The sequence below is a fragment of the Chenopodium quinoa genome, unplaced genomic scaffold (genome assembly GCF_001683475.1).
Source record: "Chenopodium quinoa cultivar QQ74 unplaced genomic scaffold, ASM168347v1, whole genome shotgun sequence".
NCBI lineage: Eukaryota > Viridiplantae > Streptophyta > Magnoliopsida > Caryophyllales > Amaranthaceae > Chenopodium > Chenopodium quinoa.
This window is the reverse complement of record NW_018743937.1, coordinates 1949333-1969267: the sequence shown is the minus strand read 5'-3', so window position 1 is coordinate 1969267 and position 19935 is coordinate 1949333. Positions and strand designations below refer to the sequence as shown.

Below are 19935 nucleotides of genomic sequence, written 5' to 3'. Positions count from 1 at the left end.
GATCACTTGAATTATAATAAAATTAACCATAAACAAGATTATTAATTATCTTATTAAGCGTGATTACAAGTACCGATTCCCTTTAAACATGCATAAAAGGCGTAATCAAGCAATAACAATAAATATCAAGCAACATAATCATAATTAAATTATATATAAGTTATCCGTCAATTAACAAATTACGTAAAACAATTCGTAAATTAACAAATTACGTGAAACAATTCGCTAATTAACAAATTATGTTAAATTATATAATTCGACACAACAATAATCATAATCATAATTATCATAATCATGTTCATGTTAAAGCATAATAATAGCAAGATCCTAGGCATGATACTAACAAGATTAATAACAAACCCTAGCATGTCACTAAGCAATAAAGATCAAATATATAGCCCTAACATCATACTAACATGCTATTAGGAAAAAATATAGGAATCATCGCAGGAATCATAATTGATATAAGCAAATCACCCTAAATATCATACTAAAGAAAGCATCCTAATATGATACTAGGAACAAAATAACAATCTAAGCATGATTTCTATATCATAAAATCAATAAATCAATTAAAGCACTTACTTGGATGACTCGTACCTCTTTCTAATAACAAAATACACACGTCAGTAACTTCAAGGAAAATAATAAACAATAAATAAATTAAATGATAAAAAGAGAGATTTGGGACCAAACCCTCAGAAACTAAACCTTTCACGTCTAGGGCGAAGGCAACTTCGAACAATTCTAGGTGTTTCTAAATCTAATAAATGCGAGATATTTGTATTTGAGAAAAGGCTATTTTAGAAAAGAGAGAGAGCGAGTAATCAAGAGAATCTTGAAGGGAGTTGGTGAATGAAAACGGAGTTTTTAGAAAGCTATTTATAGAGAAAATCAGCCAAAAAGATAGAAAATCAAAACAGAGTTCTGACGCGCATAAAACTTGATTAGCGTCGACGCTGGAAATTAGCGCCAGGCGCTGAAGGTTAGCGTCGGGCGCCAAGCTTAGCGCTTAGCGTCAGGCGCTAATAATCAGTATCACGCGTTTTTGTTTTTATTATATCTTTTGATCCGAAAGTCCAAATAAGGCATATAATATGTAGTTGGAAAGATCTTGAAGTCTACTTTCCAACCCTATTAAAATAAGATTAAAATATTTTGTAGATAAAAAGATATTACCGAAATAGTGGAAGGGTATCAGTTTTGGATAGAGTTTCATGTCTCATTCATATCTTTTTCGTTATAGCTCGAATTTAATATTATAATATATCATTGGAAAGATAATTTCAAGATCTATCCAACCATATAAAATTTGGATAAATATTATGAGGCAAAAAATTAATTCTGAATATATTCCACTTCGTACAAAACAAGGATTCTTAAAAAGAGTAGTTTTATTCAATTTCAAACTCTTTAAAACATAATCATCAATCCTAACTCCATTAGGATTTAAAAGAACCTTCTAGAGTATTATAGAAGACTATAATCAATCATTACACCTTTAGGAATGATAATTAATAATAGGCCCTCCCCTAGATCATTGGGCCGCATATAATAACCAAACCGGGCCCAGTTTAGTATTTTGGCCATAACTTCCTCATTATTCATCGGAATTGGGCTTATAATATATCGTTAGAAAGGTCTTTTCAAGCCCTATCCAACTACACCATTATTGGACCCATATTATGGACCAAACTAAACTAGAATGCACGTTTTTCATAAATAAAGTAAGAAAAGAAATATTTTCAAAAACAAAAAGAAGAGATATTTTAATAAAAACATCCTCATCACTAGACTTTTTACACTTTCGCTTTATTCGATAATCAAATGACGTGAAAGGTATTCATCACTGGGTTTGGTTTTGGGGAGACACATTTGGGTGTCTACAATATCTGGACCAGTTCAAGAAATACCTTAACTCCTCCCAACAAAGGGAAGTTGATAGGTCTGGCCATGATCGTAGAGGAGGTTAGAGAGGCCAAGCTGAAGGCAGGGATCAGGATACTAGGCCAGAGGGTAGGGTGTGTGTGATCAACGGTGGACTTTTGCATGGAGGAATGGTGAATAGAGCAAGAGCTGACCTACAAGAAATGATCCACCAAATACGCTACAATGAAAGACACATATGGCCACCACTTCCCCCGCAGCCATGAGTTGTATTTGACGAGTATGATCAAAAAGGCATAATATACCCTCATGATGATCCTCTGGTAGTCACGATGAGAATTGTGAACTGGGAGGTTGATAAGGTGCTAATCGATGGGGGCAGTTTAGCCAATATAATATACATCATAGCATTCAAAGAGCTGAAGGCTGGACAAGAAGGACTTGAAAATGGTAAGCTACGAAGTCACTGGGTTCAATAGGTTAGGTCTAGTCCCTAAGAGTATAGTAGAGTTGTCAGTCTGTATAGGTGAAGGGTCAAGACAACGTGACATCCGAGATGAGTTCCTTGTAATAGGCTCCCCTTTGCCTTATAATGTGATCGTTGGAAGACCGCTCATCCACAAGATAGGTGGGGGTCTTTACTTACCACCTTGTCATGGCATACAGTGCCAACGGTGGAAGATTAGCAAAGCTCAGGAGAAATAAAAAAAAACAGCGCAACATTGCTATATCACGACCTTGAAGATGCCAGCCAAGGCTAAGCTGCAATCCGACACAGAGCCAAGCTCGAGAGATCAGGGTGAAAGGAATGTCAGAAAAAGAAAGCTAGAAGAATATCATAGGGAAAAGCATAAGCAGAAGCCAACAATGGAAAACCTTGAGCCCGCAAAGGAGGAAGTAGCCAGGCCGCTACCTAGTGGAGAGCATGAAACGATTAAGCTCGTAGAAGGTGATCACTTAAGGACAGTGAAAATTGGAAAAGACATTGACTCTGTAGTTGAGGTACACCTCATAGAATTACAGAGGAAAAATAGAGACATTTTCGCATTATCAGCGAACGAGATGCTAAGAGTTGATCTGGAAGTTAATAAATGCATGGAGAAAGTGTGTGTAGATGATATGTAGTATAGGCTTTATTTTTCACAATGACTACTTGTTGGAAGTGACTGGTGGAAAGATGGTGTGATCTATTATGGTTGTATAATGCTGGGATGACTAATAAAGTAGCCTTTTAGAACAAAGATGGATGTAATCTTTTGGGAGAAGTCGTGTTTAATGTTGACTTAGACTATTAAATGTATATATTTATCTAATCTTTTGGATATAATCACTTGTGTTATGTTAAATACTTCCTCCGTTAACCATTATCTGCAACTTTGGAGGCCGTAACGGACTCCTAGGCAAAATTTCCTAATGTTGTTTAAGAAATGTTAAGGAAAGTAATTAAAACAAGGAAGAGAGAGAAAGTGGGACCTGCCCACATGTTTATTTTGGGTGGAAATCTGATTTTGGAGGGGAACGTTTTCCCTCCTTACTTTTTGGCCAAAATTTTAAAATTGAGCTAATTTTTTTCCCTCCAACAGTAACTTCACCTTTTTCATTCAAATTGAAGTGGCTTATAAATACCAGCCATCACATTTAATGTTCATCACCATATTCATACTTCACCATTAATACAGACCATATTAAAAAAAACATGTTTCCCAAAAAATTAATTTAGCACTAATTACACATCATCAACCCATATTTACCCCAAAACTACCCCTAATCTAAATTAGTGCACTAATTTAATTATCTTCATCTTCATTCTGCTCTCAAAATCGTGGCAGCTTCACCAGCACCAAAAAACGACTTCAGCTACCACCTTTTCTCCTTTCTTCCACTCTGAAATTAAAAAAGAAGCAGTCAGTGTTCCTAAAAAAACACAATAAAATAACAGTGGATGATCATTATGGATATGATGATCAATTCTATAGAATTGATCAAATGCTGATGGATGAAGAAGATGCAGAAGATGCTTATGAGTTTTCAGACCTTGATTCTGAAAATGATGAAGATAACAACCAGCAACAGCACTCACAGAACAATCAAGAATCAGATGCATTTCAACAGGCAGTACCAACATCAAGAAAACAACTTAATTTGGAAAAAAAGAGAAATCATTGATGCAATGATACTAGAAATGCAAGATGGTCAGCTAAGAAGGGACTCAAGACTGAATTGGCATTAAGATTTCAAGTCCATAAGTCAACAATTACAAGAGTATTTGATGATCTAAAGAAGCAGATGTTAGAGGGAAATGTGATTGATGTCAGAAACAAGAAGTTAGGGACATGTGGACGCAAACCAGTGGAATATTCAGATGAATTTCTCCAATCAATGCCTCTGTACAAGAGAACAACATAGAGAAGCTATGCAGCAGCTCTAAAGATATCACGTGTCACCATACACAATTTGAAGAAAAGAGGCAGACTTAGAACTCACACAAGCACCAACAGACCAGCACTTACTTCTAATCATAAGGTTGCAAGGTTAAAGTGGGCTTTAGCTCATTGTAGACACCCATTTGTGTCTCCCCAAAACCAAACCCAGTGATGAGTACCTTTCACGTCGAATCATAATCGAATGAAGTAAAAGTGTGAAAAGTTTAGTGTTGCGGATAGTTTTAATTTCTTTTCTCTTCTCTCTGTTTTTAAAAACCTATTTTAAGAAAACAGCCAATCCAGTTTGGTTGGTCCATGATATGGGTCCAATAGTAGTGTAGTTGGATAGGTCTTGAAAAGAGCTTTCCAACGATATATTATAAGCCAAATTCCGATGAATATTGAGGAAGTTATGGCCAATTTACTGAACTTGGCCCGGTTTGAGCCTTATATGCGGCCCAATGATCTAGAGGAGGGCCTAATATAGATTTATCATTCATAATGCAATTAGGAATGGTTTTAGTTTTCTGGATTCTTCTAGAAGGTTCTTTTCATTCCTAATTCAATTAGCATTGATAAATTGACTTTTGTTGACTTTTTAGAGTTTTAATCAAAATAAAAGAATGTTTTTGAGAAAATACGATTTTATCCTCTTGTACGGTTAAATTATATCTGATTTTAGAAAACGCGTTAAAAACGGGATTAGCGCCTAACGCCAGATATTAGCGCCTAGCGCTAGCGCCTAGCGCTAATGTTAACGTCTGGCGCCAATTGCCGGCGTCAGCGCTAATCAAGTTCTATTTGCGTCAGAACTCTGTTTTGATTTTTTATCTTTTTGGCTGAATTTCTCTATAAATAGCTTCCTAAAATTCCGTTTTCATTCATCAATTCTTATTCTTTCTAATTCTCACCAACTCTCATCAAGAATTTCTTAATTCTCTCTCTCTTTTCTAAACTACCCTTTTACAGACACAATTCCTCATACATTAGCACTAGACACACCTAGCCACATTCAAAGTTGCCTTCGCCCTAGACGTGAAAGGTTTAATTTCTGAGGGTTTGGTCCCAAATCTCTCTTTCAATTATTTAATTTAATTATTGTTTATTATTTTCCTTGAAGTTACTAACACGTGTATTTTGTTATTAGAAAGAGATACGAGGCATCCAAGTAAGTACTTTAATGGTTTAATAGATATTATGATATAGAAATCATGCTTAGATTGTTATTTTGATTCTTAGTATCATGTTAGGATGTTTTCCTTAATTTGATGTTTAGGGTGACAACAATAAATTTCTAGTATCATGTCTAGGGTCACTTTAATATTAAGTATGATTAAAAGTATGATGCCTTTTATGTTCTTCCTAATATTTATCCATGTTAGTATCATGTTAGGATTAAAGCTTTGATTTTTATATGCTTAGTGACATGCTAGGGTTTGTTATTAATCTTGTTAGTATCATGCCTAGGGTCTTGCTATTATTATGCTTTAACATGATTATTATGATTATGATTATTATAATTATTATTATGATGATTATTGTTTTGATTATTATTATGATTATTTTAATTATTATTATGATTATTATTATGTTGCTTGATATTTATTGTTATTGCTTGATCACACCTTTTATGCATGTTTAAAGGGAATTTGTACTTGTAATCATGCTTAATAAGATAATTAATAATCTTGTTTAAGGTTAATTTGATTATAATTCAAGTGATCGCCAATAATAGATTTGTTTGTGCATTAATATTCAACCAACATAGATAAACAGGTTTAGGGTAAACCTATTGATTGCATGTTAGTCAGAAAGCGCAATCTCTTTATGGCCAATTAATATTGAGGAAGTTATGGCCAATTAATAAAGTAGAGGCCTATTATTAGGGCAGATTCAATCTCTTATAGGTTAGATTTGTACCTTCATCCCCGAACTACCAGTCATGGTTCCAGACCTATTGGAGTTAACGATCTCTCTTGGATCGTTAAGGGGTGTAACCTTCACCTCGTGAACGGTTTACAAGTTCCTAAAACTTGTTGGCGACTCTTTTTCTCTATGTTCTTTCCCTTTGGACGCCACCGTACTTTAGTGTATGATCACAGTGGGGTTCAAGTTTGGGATAATGCTTGAAATATTCCCTACACTCATGTTAACCCAATTCCTGCAGTTGGGGACCCAACATTTGTGAACATGCAAGAGACAATTCATATTGATGAAAAGTGGTTCCGGTTGAACCCAAAAACAAGGAGGTTTTACTTGCTGCCAAAAGAGGAAAACCCATACAGGTGCCAACAGTCCAAAAGGTTCAAAATCAAAGCCATGTTAATGGCAGTGGTTGGTAAACCTCTGTATGATGCTAACAAAAACTTGCTACATGATGGAAAATATGGTATTTTAGTCAAGTAAGAACAAAGTTGCAGGGACAATGGAGACTAAGGCAATAGAGAGTGTCACCAAGGAAGTGACAAGGAAAATGTTGGTGGAACAAGTTATACCAGCAATCAAAAGCAAGTGGCATCCAAGCTTACCTAAAAATGTGTTTATATAATGAGATAATGCAAGACCACACCAAATCCCAACAGATGCAGAGTTTCAAGAAGCATGCTCATCAGATGGTTTCAACATACAGATGGTTTTCCAGCCAGCCTAGTCCCCTGATCTCAATGTGCTTGATCTAGGGTTGTTTACCTCAATCTAATCCATCCAATATCAATCTTTTCCAGAAAATTTGGATCAATTGGTTGAGAAGGTAAATGAGGCTTATGCTGTTTTTGATCCTAAAGTCAATAGGAATACCTGGATCACATTGCAAAAATGTATGACTGAGATAATGATTAAGAATGGAGGCAATAACTACCCACCACCACATATGGGTAAAAACAGGTTAGAGAACCAAGGAATTCTGCCAGAACAGATAGAGGTCAGCAGGGACATCATTCATTAAGCACTAGAACATCTCAACACTTTGTTCAGGCAAGTCAACCAAGCAGATGATGAAGACACGCAAATGCAGATAGATGCAGATTAAAAGAACAAGCAAATAGCAGCAAACTTTTGGGACATAGACTTCCACACCTAACCACATTATTTTGTGTAAGCAAAAACAAGTAGTAGTAGGGTAGTTGTAAGTTTAAGCTTATCTTTTGGGTGGTTAGGTGTATTTTGGTTATTAGGAAGAGAGGAATGTCCAGGGTAGTCATGTAAGCATAGTGGTTGTATGTAGGAGTCAGATTTTGTAATGGAACTAAATGAATGAAAATCAAACTTTTGCTTATAAAATTGGGACTCATTTTTCAGTTTCATTCAAGTGTTCCACTACTCAGTGTTCAAGAAAGGCAGCTCTAATTCCATCAGAGGGATTAATGTTTATTTTTTATCAACACCTAATGTGGAAGTGATTTCCTCAAGAACTTTAATCACAATAGTTGGAGCTAATGACACTTCACAAAGGTGGATCAAATGAGTCCCTTCATCATTTGGAAATGACATAAACACACCAACAACATTGTAGGGCATCCATTATCAATCTCATAATGTAACAGAAAAGAGCAACAACCAACAAGCTTAAGGTTCAAATTTGGGACTCATATGTTCTCTCACATAATGGTCATTAAGAAACAGAGTGATATCAATGGCTCAACCAACATCCTCATTCATCAATCACATTTCTGGTCATTCCAAAACAACAACAACAACATAGGGTTCCAAACAGCAAGCTCCAGAAACCAACAACCCATAACATTAAATGAGGGACTCAAAAAGACAGCCATAGATCATAGATCAATGCACATTACACATGTATCATCATTCATCAATCACATTTCCCCTTATTCTAGAACAACAACATCAACAAAGCAAAACAATAAACCATCACAATCAAACATCAGGGACTCATAAACAAGGACTACTACACAAATCATCCCCAATAAAAACAAAATACAAATCAACACCAGTAACAGCTAACATGAATGAATAAATTATTAGGGACTCATAAACAAAATGAAAGAATAACAAATTTAGGGTTAGAAATCGTTACTGAAAGCGTCATTCAGTTAGGGAAAGCACAACTCCCAACTCATCCTCAATATCCTGGGCTTCAGGGACTCCATCATTTGGATCTGCAGGAGAAGGAGCAGCAGCACCACCGACATCCTGGGCCACCTCAGCAGGAGGAGCAGCAACCCCAACACCACCTTGATTAGGGTCTTCATCATCAGAAATGTCAATCACCCCAGTCAGCTTAGCCCCACGAATTCTGCTTCGACCAACCAAGGTTGCGCGACGCCTAGACTGATTCTGGTAGAAGGTTCCTTAGCACCCTCAGGTCTGGGCCTCTTTGGAGCAGAAGAATCCTCACCCTTACCAAAAGCTCCTTCCTTGCTGAAATCAAGCGCCCTCTTGCCTCGACGCTTGATTTCCTCTCTCCTACCTTCCTTAATGTCATCAATAGACTGGAGAACTTTCCTAAGGGATTTCCAGGTGTAATCACTTATGTATGGACCCCTATCCCCAGCATCGTACATCCTTCGAGGCCAAGGGGAGTCAATGTTGAAGGAGTGAATCGACATCTGAATAATATCACCTTCCTCTTCAACATCAGTCGCAAAGAAGGCATCGTGAAGTGGATCTAGGTTAATCATTGTTAAAGGGACTCAATTTTAAAGAGGAATCAACCCTCAATTTGACAGAATCAAAGAGAGAGAGCACAAGTAACATATCTGGGAGATTAACCTAGAAAAGAGGAGAGAGAGTGTCGAAACCCAGAAAAGAAGAGGGAGAGATGAACCTAGAAACGAGAAGAGGAGAGAGAATGAGGAAGAAGATGAACATGTTTAAAGGAATATGAACAACCCTAGATTGTTCTTCCAATTAATGTGAGTAGTTGGGGAAATGATTTAATTTTGGTAGTTGAGCTGATGGGATTATATGGGAAAATTGGTGGGAATGGTTAGGGTAATCTTAAAAATTGATTAATGAATCAAATAAAATTAGTAAACATAATAGGCAGATTTAGATTTTTAAGTAAGGGCATTTTGGTCATTTCACTATGTTTTTTTTACTAAAAAAGGAAAAAAAAATGTGTTGCACATAATTTTATGCGTCCAAAAATAGTAAAAGTTGCAGATAATGGTTAACGGAGGTAGTATTACACCTGTTAAATACTACCTCCGGTCCAAATTACTAGCAACTTTGGAATATTTTATATCTCACAAATAATACTCCAAAGTTGCGAGTAATTTGGACTGGAGGTAGTAGATATTAAATTATTAGCAATTTACATATCTGTATTTCCAATAAATTAATAAATAATTCTACAAAGATTTAATTCTAAAAATCCATAAATTAGCAACGACTTATATTGTTGTAAAAAATATAATGCATTATCACAACAATAAATGTCGTTACAACATACAACTCTTTTGAAATGACATTTGTCGTTACCATACACCACATTAAATAAAGCAACAATATTAGTCGTTGCAATAAAAGAGTTTTTTACAACGACAAATGTCATTGCAAAAGGTTATTCAATATATTGCAACGACAAAGGTTGTTGCCATAATTTCCTTCCAGTTGTAGATTTCATAGGTAAGGCAACGACAAGTTTAATGCAACACTAATAGTCGTTGCAAATTATAAATTTTTCAAAACGACTTTTGTCGTCAAACCGATTTTTAGTGACGAAGGTACCCGCAATGACTTTGCAACGACAATTGTCGTTGCTATAGATTTTTTTTTGTAACGACTTTATATTTTTTGCAACGATTTTTCTTGTAGTGCTTTCATATTTCACCTCTTTCGATAATCAAATAACGTGAAAAGTACTCATCACTGGGTTTTGTTTTGGGGAGACACAATCAGGTGTCTACAGGGAGGCAGCTGCGGCTGGGTGGCGCGGCCACGGTGGCTGCCGCTGGTGGTGGTCCAAGAGGGAAGGCAAGGAGTCAGCAGTAGCAGCAACAACATCACCGTGTAAAAGTTATGCGGCACTGCTGCTGCTGTGCATCCCTACTTGCGGCAGTGTACACCGCAAGGTGTACGGCCACCGGCTAGTTTCAGCCAGCCACAACACCGTGGCTGACGCAAATTTCAAAAAAAATATTATATATATATATATATATTATTTTATTTTAATAAAATCATATTTTAAAAAGATTGGATTTAATTTTGAAAAGATAATTGTCAAAATCATTAAAGTTGTTAATTTTGATAAGTTTTGGATATTTTTGAGCAAAAGATTCTGTATGGATGATAATTGATTAAATAATGAGATTATCCTATAATTATTTTAGGATATAATTGATTGAAAATTATGTGATTGGCTAGGCAATTAGGATAGAATCTCCTAAATTAGTTAGGATAATCTTTGAAGATAAATATGATTTATCTATTTTTAATATTAAAATAAGATTTGATTCTATATCATACCTAAATTAGAAAATATGATGTTTTATAATTGGCCATGAATAATATATGATATTATCTAATCGCGGTAACTTAATTAAAATATAAGATATTAAGATGTCATGTTTTCTTAAATATAAACATTCAATGTTGTAGTTTAGGAAAACATGATGAGTGATTTATTATATGTCATTTTATAATACATGATGTTATTTATTGCTATATCTAAACTAGTATGGCCCATGGATTCTAAATACGATCTGCGTCGTGACAGATTTTTGTAATCTAAATACGGTTTGCGTACTGTTAAGTATTTTTGTAATTTATTTTATTTTATTTTATTTTATTTTATTTAGTAGTAGATAGAATAGAATAATATTACAAGTTGCAATTAATCTAAGATGCTAATGGAGTGAAGGCCCAAAGGAGTAAGATGGATAAGATCCATAAAGGTTCAAGTGGGAGCTTTTTGCTTTATTAGTTTTATTAGGATTAAGGGGCCATACTATGTCATGTTTTAATTTATGCATTAGTAGATTATGCATGTTATATTTTATTGATGCTTGTTATGATGCGCAAGAGTTCACTAAAATAATCACAACATAATAAATCTAGGTCCCGGTAATATTGAGATTAATTTTCCAATTAGATACCCAACAATCCTTCGATCGTGAGTGATGGATCAGCTTCAGCAGAGTGTCACTTGTTATCTTAGGAAAATTTGGGTAGATCACGTTCTACACATTTAATTGGTTATGCTCAACAAGGTTACCTAAAGAGTTTAGAACCTTGAAAAAAAGGGTAATAATTGAACATGTGATGGTTAATTATTCAACCAAAAGTTACAAAGTGTTGTAGTTAGTAAAGAGTTACAAAGTGTTGTAATTAGTAAAGGGTTTACTCACCTTGAAAATGTAATGCTTGATGGTATGGCCTCCGTCCAGTCAACTATTACATAAATAAAGGATCTTGGAATCATTAAATTCAATTGGGATCAACTAATATTGAATAAAAATGTTTTAAAGTTACCTATTTAATATGCTTATGGTAATTTAAATTTTATTAAAAATAATTATTGAATTTTGCCTCGTTTTAATTACAACAACACTAATTTGCTAACTAAACTGAAAACAAGGCTCAGCCTCAGAAATTTCATGGAATAGGAAGATGAGCTAAGAAGTGTTCTTAAGAGCCACAAGCTCAAAGATCAATTATATATTCCCATTGAAAGCAAATTCACAGTGGGTTTCACTCCTGATAGGCATGCAAAAGATGTTTCGGTTACAGATCGAGAAAATAAGGAATCTCATGTTGTAGACACCTAAAATGTCTCCCCAAAATAAAACCCGATGATGAACAACCTTTCACCGCCATGATTGGTTGGGTTGATTATATAATATTTGGAGTTCTTAAATCCATGTTTACATTCAATACATTTCATAAACCAATCCATTTCCTAGCACATTTCCCTACGCCATAACTTATTTTCCTCTTTTCGTGTCCACGTCGCAAAACCGAGAGAAACTTATTTTTTGGCCATATAATTTTGATCCAATTATTATTTGGTTGTATAGGCCTTGAAATAATATTTCAAAAAATATATCATAAGCCCAATTTCTATTTAAAACGAAGAAGATATGAGCCAACACTAAACTCGGCCCACAACTGACACCCTTCTACTAAAACGGCCATATCTTAAAGTCTACACATGATTATGACTTGGTTCTAATTGGGTTGGAAAGTAGACTTGATAAGATTTCCAATTATAAATTATATGCCTTATTCCGAGCTAAGGATCAAAAGTTATGATCATTTTAAAAACACGTAAAAAAACTAGAATTGCCGCGCAGCAGCAAAATTACCGCGTCGAGGCAAAATCTGACGTGGCATGGCAGATAGTACCGTGTCATGGCAATCTGACCGTGTCGCAGTACATATACCGTGACACGGTGCTTTTCCGTGTCATTTCCCCCACTCTTCTTTACCGTGACACAGTGTACTATACCATGCCACGGTAGGCACTGCCGCGTCGCGGTGGACACTACCGTGTCACAGTTCATGTCCTGTTTCACGGAATTTTCTAGTGTTTTCTCCGCGTAAAACCTAACGCGTTTTATCCTCAGTTGGTCTGTTTCTGTCCTGCGTCACACCAAATTTCCCCGCGTCACGGGAATCATTGTTGTGTCGTGACATGCCTTTGTCGTGTCACGGCGCATTTTGTCGTGTTGCGACATTATTTTTAGGGTTTTTATCTTTTTAGGGTTCTCTGTGTTCCTTCTACTCATTTTCCCTATTAATATCCCCCTCTTTTCTACAGTTCGGGGCATTGAATCTTTCTCTCTTCCTCTCTTTTACACCAAAAAAATTCTCTTCTCTCTCTTTCTCTTATATTCTAATCTTTAAACCTATATTTCTAATTACACCATTCTTCCATTAAGCACTCCAAGGAGTTCATACTCGACCTGAGGTTTCGTCCTTAAACCAAGGTGTGAAAGGTACAAATAACTGAGGGTTTGAACCAAATCAACTCTACATTTATTTAATTTAATTTCCATTTGATTTATATTTTTTTATTAATGTTACTAACGATTTATTCATGATGTAGCAATTAAAAGGAACGCGTTGAATGTGAGTAATTAATTAATTTAATTACTTATTTTATTGCTAGTATTATGATTAGGTTAATTTATATTAGATTTAACTAACGTTATTATTGTTAAATTGCTTCCAATATTAATGTTTATTCTATTATTATTTATGATCACCATATTGCATGTTTAAAGGGAATATGTTATTGAAAATCATGCCTAGTAAGATAATTTGGAAAACCGTTTTAGGATCTTTTTTAATCTTGTTATTAAATCAAGTGATCACTAATATTTTAGAATTATATGTTGCATTAATATTCAACCAATTTAGCATAATAATAGTTTGGAGCAAATTGAATATTTTGTTTGCATGCCTTTGAGATCGCAGGAATCACTTCTCACTATAAGAATCAAATAGAGGCCAATACGGGCGAATGTGACTCCATGACTCACTTCATACCATCATCTCCGATCCTCATTTCGTGGTTCCGAACCATATGGAGTTAGTAATCTCATGGATTATGAATGGGATGTAACCTTCACGGGTCAATCGTTGTTGCCTGTCATTGTCCCTTTATTCGTGGTTGCCTTTTATGATCCGTGAACGATTTACAAGTTCCTTAAAAACTTGTTGGCGACTCCCTAGTTTACTTTGTCCCTAATCATTGTCCCTAATAGTAATGTCAATTCTCACTTCCAATGAGTGCCAATCATATTCACATATGCTTTAATGTAGGCGCACTTCAAACGACGCCTATAATTTGGCGACTCCACTAGAGAGGATTCTTTGTTATTTATTGATTTGATTGATTGGTATTTAATTAAGAGGAGTGGATGAGACTTGAGAGATTCTTGAAAAGTATTCTTGTGATTAATTTGGCATTTTTTCATATGCATAGACATTTTAACGTCGTACCTCAGGTCTGTCCCATAGGAAAAATTTGATAACTTGGTCGTGAACGAAGAAAACAGAGGCACTAATTCGATTTCCTGACTGCTGCACCACGGCAGAGCTTGCCGTGTCACGGCGCTGGGCATCGTCACGCGGTGTTTGGCAATGTGACACGGTACAATATGTCGTGTCGTGGCAGACCTGAAATCTTTCCATTGGCTTTATTTCTCTTCTCACAATCAGCTTCCTTCGATTCTTTGGGAAAAAACGTGTGTGTTCTACATACGTCTTAGCCCCGGGGGATTTAAGCTCTATCAACTAAAAAACGCTCATGGCAATAAGGGTTCATCTGAGTTTTTAAATACACTCAAACCATGGAGTCGAGTTCGATTTCATCACGAACTCGCGGAGCCACCCGTTGGTATACACCCTCGAGGGAGGCTGCTTTGCTAACGCGTCCAAACTCTTAACCATGGTACCCTTTTGACACCAAATAAAACCTGACTATAGTGGAACATAGAACTGGACCTTAGGTTGCGAACTATTCTTTGCATCATTGTGCCTACGTGTCCTATGTGTGTATATTTGATCGTTTTGATCCTAACCTTAACAATCTTTCTTTGTCTATGGTGGATTATTTTATGACTAAAAATTGCTAATGGACCGGACTAACTTAGCAATTAGCGCAAACTCTAAAATTGACAAAAAAAAAAATGGTAAAATCACATAAAAACCTAGAACGGATTAATGCCACGGAAAAAAACGCCGCGTCATGGCAATCAGTACCGTGTCACGGCGTCCTGTACCGCGCCACAGTGCAGGTTTGCCGTGTCACGACAGTTGTGCCGTTACACGGTGCCCAAGTTTAACTCCAGTCAGCCCATATTTTGGTCTTCCGTGCATATTTGGTCCGCGTGTTAGTCATTTTGGTTATTGTTCACATGTCTAGCCATATGATCATACCACTAGTCTTATAACATTACTTAATCACTCACGAGTATATATTAGTCCACACAATTTATTTATTTTTTCGACTCGAGTCGTGCACCATGTCGTTTATGATCGTATACTAGGTTCATGCACCCACGTTTCCATCATAATAAAAGATGAGTGGAGTTTTTCTCACCTGTTTTCAAATGTCTTTTCTTTTTCCTTTCCTTGCCTATCTTGAGCAATGAGTCAAACAATTAAGTGAATTTATTCAATTCACAACACTTGGTCAAGAAGCGGTGTAGATTGTTACGGTTCAAGTCACTACGACAATAACCTCTTATATCTAAGAGGCGTTCAAGAAAAACACCACAATCATCTCCACAAAGTCCATCTCCAGTTTACTTTACAACCAATGGCTTCTAAGGAGGATATTGAGAACATTAACAAGTCAATCAAGAGATTGTCTACCATGATGCAAGCACTCACTACCAGAGTCAACGTAGGTTAGCAAAACAATCAAAACAATGTCACTGTGGCTGCAATGGACAAGATCAAGGAACAAATGAGCAAGATTTCTGAAGAATTCTGAGGATTTCACTTATGTGGAACAGCCTCCCACTCCTTTGGATGTGATAGACAGGCTCCCTGAAAAGTTCTCCACTGCTGATATTCTAAAGTTCAAGCCTACTGATAATCCAATATTCCATTTGAAGGCGTTCTCTGCAACCATGGCTCTCAAGGGACTGGACGTAACACTCTTCTCTACGGTGTTCCCTCTCTCCTTAGAGAATGCTTGCCAACAATGGTTTTATTCCCTAGATGCCAAGCGTACTGTGACTTGGCAAGATGTCACCGACAGTTTCATGAATCGTTACAAGTGTAGCATTCAAACTAAAACTTCTGAACGTGAACTCTCCATTCTCAAATAGAAAGAGAATGAAGGCTTCACCTCTTATCTGAATAGGTGGAGGGAAACAGCTTCACTCTTGGTAGATCCTCCCAAATAAAGAGAGATGGTTTGCCTCTTTATTTAAAATCTGACTAACAAACATAAGGAACATCTCAAATTTCTTCCACTAAACACTTTCGAAGCTGTATACGACATCGAAATCAATATTGAGGATGAACTAATAAAGATTGTTGGTAGTAACAATAATAACTTGGAAAAACAAGAAGAACGACCATCCTTCTTCTTCGTATTCTAAGCACGAAAATACCACCAACAATATAAGCCAAGTTGATCTCAATGAAGTGTTAGCTCTTGATGCTCCATTGCCCAAGATAAGGAGAACTTACACTCCTTTAGGAATGACTTATGATGAGGCCTTTGATCGCCTTTACGGTCAAGGCTTGATCACAACTATTGGGCCATTTCCAGAGCCAAAACCTGAAGAAAGGAGCGCCAACTGGAATCCCAATGCCCATTGCAATTACCATCAAGGAAGGGGACACACTACCGAGCAATGCTGGAATTTGAAGGACGTCATTCAAGAATTGGTGGATGCAAACAAACTTCCTGTCCCTCCAGGCGGCAAGAAGTAATGAACACAAGGCGCACAGCAAAACCTTCGTGCAAGATTCCATGATTTCTTTTTTCATCTCCATTCCCCAATTCATGTCTAGCATATAGGTTTTCCATTTCAAATTTCTATATGTTTCATGTGTTTCGTTCACTGTTTTCATTAATAAAATGAGCACATTTCCTTTACATTTCGATTATAGCATTTTTCATTCACTCATTCAAAAAAAAATATCAATTACCGAACTAAACAAGGTAAACCAATGACTTGAGGCACATTTGTAACCTTGTCATTCCCTATTAACCATTCAATCGCATATCCATTTCTTCGTCAACCACTTTGAGCCTCGTCCAACGATTGACCTTATTATTTATTCACTAGTAGAATAAATATGATGGTAAGCCATAATAGGCAAGCGGTTTACAAAATCCGCTTCCCATTTAAGTAAAAAAAAAAGAGAGAGAAGTGAATTGGCAAGCGGTTTTGGCGCAAACCGCTTGCCTTTTAACTAATGGCCAGCGGTTTGGCCTTGAACCGCTTACCATTAGTTAAATTAGCAAGCGGTTCAAGGCCGAACCGCTTACCATTTAAAAAAAAAAAAGCGGGATACCCTCTCTTCTCCTCCCTGAAATTTCATCACTTCACTTCTTCTCACTTCACTCCTCCTCTCTGTCTCCCACCTTCACTCCTCCTCTCTTTCTCCCTCGTCCTCACCTCTCTTCTCACTTCTTCAGATTCCGGCCACCACCACCACCACTCCATTCATATACTTTTTTTATTTATTTTTGTTATTTGGCTATCTAATTGCGAATTGAAGCTGCGTTGTGGGTCGTGGGTGGAGGCTGCTCGAGGCTGCTGGTGGTTGGTCGAGGTTACGGGTGGTTGCTCGAGGTTGCCGGTGTTTTCTGGTGGTGTTCGTGGGTGCACTTGGTGGTGGTGTTCGAGGGTGTTGTCTCTCTCTCTCCCTCCAATTGTCATCCTCAATCTTTGTCTTTCTCACTCTCAAATTAGGGTGAGTTCTTGCTAAATTTTAGTTTCATATGTATTAATTAGTATTAATTGTTTGTTATTCCAAAATTTCAAGTTAGGGTTTCAAGTAGTTAACCCAAGTTTCATATGTATATATATTGTTTGAATTTGAGTAGCTTTAAATGAAATTTATGAATAGAATATATATTAGTTAACATTTTAGTTTGTTAAATGTGGTTAGTAAATTGCAATGTATGAATATAATGGATTGCTATTTATATATGTATATATATGTATATATGTATATATATATATATATGTATATATATATATATATGTATATATATATATACATATATATATATATATATATATGATATGTATATATATATATATATATATATATGTATATATCTGTATATATATATATATATATGTATATATCTGTATATATATATATATACATATATATATATATATGATATGTATATATATATATATATATATATATATATATATATATATGTATATATCTGTATATATATATATATATGTATATATATATATATATGTATATATATATATATGTATATATATATGTATATATATATATGTATATATATATATATATAAGTAAACTTAGTTTGATTGTATGTACGTTAATTTAATTATTAGCCCTATTTAAATGAATGAACTTGTTTATTGTTGAATGTCAAATAAATGCAAATAATAATTGAATGCTTGCATCAGCATTTTCCTAGATACCCGTTCGAGTCTTTCTCAATAGGAGAAAGTCTTGAATAGTCCCCAGTTGGGACTGTTCTTGGACGTTTAATCTCACTTAGGTCAAATATGTAGGAAGAGACGCCTTGTGAGCTGATAAGAAACTGTGGGATTCATATCCACAAATAACGGTGGTGGATTGGGAGAAGTTTGTGGAAAAATCTTCCACTAGGACCGCACTTGTATGTTTTTATTTATCAATATAGTTGGCTACTCAAATTTAGTTTCTTACAATGACTGATACTAACATATATTTCTGAATGTGTAGGAAAAAAGCGAACAAGCTAGAATCAATGCCGGAAAGAAATTGTATAGCCATCATATGGGTTGTAAGACCTTTGCGGAGTCAAGACCAAAGTGGGTCAGAGCGGGTCTATACCCCAAATCCATAATGTCATCAACTGATAAACCACTTTCTTCCACGGTCACAACTTTGGTTAATCGTGCAATTGACTGGTGGTGTGCTATGCATGGGATGGACAAGAAAACCGGCAAGTATGTCATGCAACCGGATAAGAAAGTAGTAGCAGATGCACTTGTAAGCAAATTTTTCTACTTATTAATTATATTTCCTTGTCAAGTAAATTGTACTTAGATCTGATAAATTTTTGTGTTGTTAAAGCTCGAGCATACTTCGGAAGTGATTGAAGGCAAGCTGACTCCAAGCATCGAACATGATCCTTTCACCTTAGCTTTGGGAAAACCATACCACCCTGGGCGAGTAATTGGTTTTGGCGGGAAACAACTAGGGTGGGAGAAGGTGATGGGTTCAGAATACACCAAATCAGCAAAAAGCAGATCAAGTGTTAATTCGCCACATCGGATTGATGAGAAGGAAAAGGAATCAATTAAGGCAGAGATACGCGCGGAGTTGCAAGAACAGATGCAAAATCAATTCAATGCCATTTTGAAGCACATGAACTTTCCGCCTTTGCCATTTCCCTCGAGTACCCCAGTAGACTCATGAAGTCACCCAGGAGGCCCCGAGGACGATCCAGTAGTTGAGAGAGAGGTAATTTTACTACAAGGACGAATTACGTCATATGAAGTTCGTCTAATGAGGTCGTTTGCATGTTTAATTATTTTACTTTTACAGGATCCTAGTCCTATGGATGCAGAGTCACTTAAGAGAGCAAATCCGATGCCTGAACGTTTCCCAAATGTTAAGGTGAACTTCACTACGTAATTAGCTTTTCTTATGTTAGGCTTTCGTTTGTTATTTCATAACTTATGTCCTAACTCCTAATCAAATATGTAGGAAGAGACGCCTTGTGAGCTTCTTCACCTCGGGGAAACACCGGTGGACAGTTGCAGTTGGTGGGGTATGGTAGTGCACAACCTTTTGAAAAGGTCCATTTTAAGTCTAATACTAGCACCCATTACATCTCGGTCGGGATAGATTCTATAGTTGCTGGGTTTGAGGACTTACCACTACCGATGCCTAGAGAGGAATATGATTTTTTTAAGCTGCGTGACGCGACCGGGAGCTTTGTGCAATGGCCACGTGATCGGTTGAGGTTGGTAAGAGGGGTAAG

General features: G+C 36.1%; 1 protein-coding gene across 1 annotated transcript; it reads left to right on the top strand.

The window, feature by feature from the left end:
* Nucleotides 1-15540: 15540 nt before the first annotated feature.
* LOC110688774 lies at nt 15541-19367 on the top strand. The gene is made up of 4 exons (XM_021865539.1): nt 15541-15627; nt 17466-17660; nt 18669-18938; nt 19023-19367. The coding sequence occupies exons 1-4, from the start codon at nt 15541-15543 to the stop codon at nt 19365-19367; spliced, it is 897 nt and encodes a 298-aa protein (XP_021721231.1).
* Nucleotides 19368-19935: the final 568 nt, after the last annotated feature.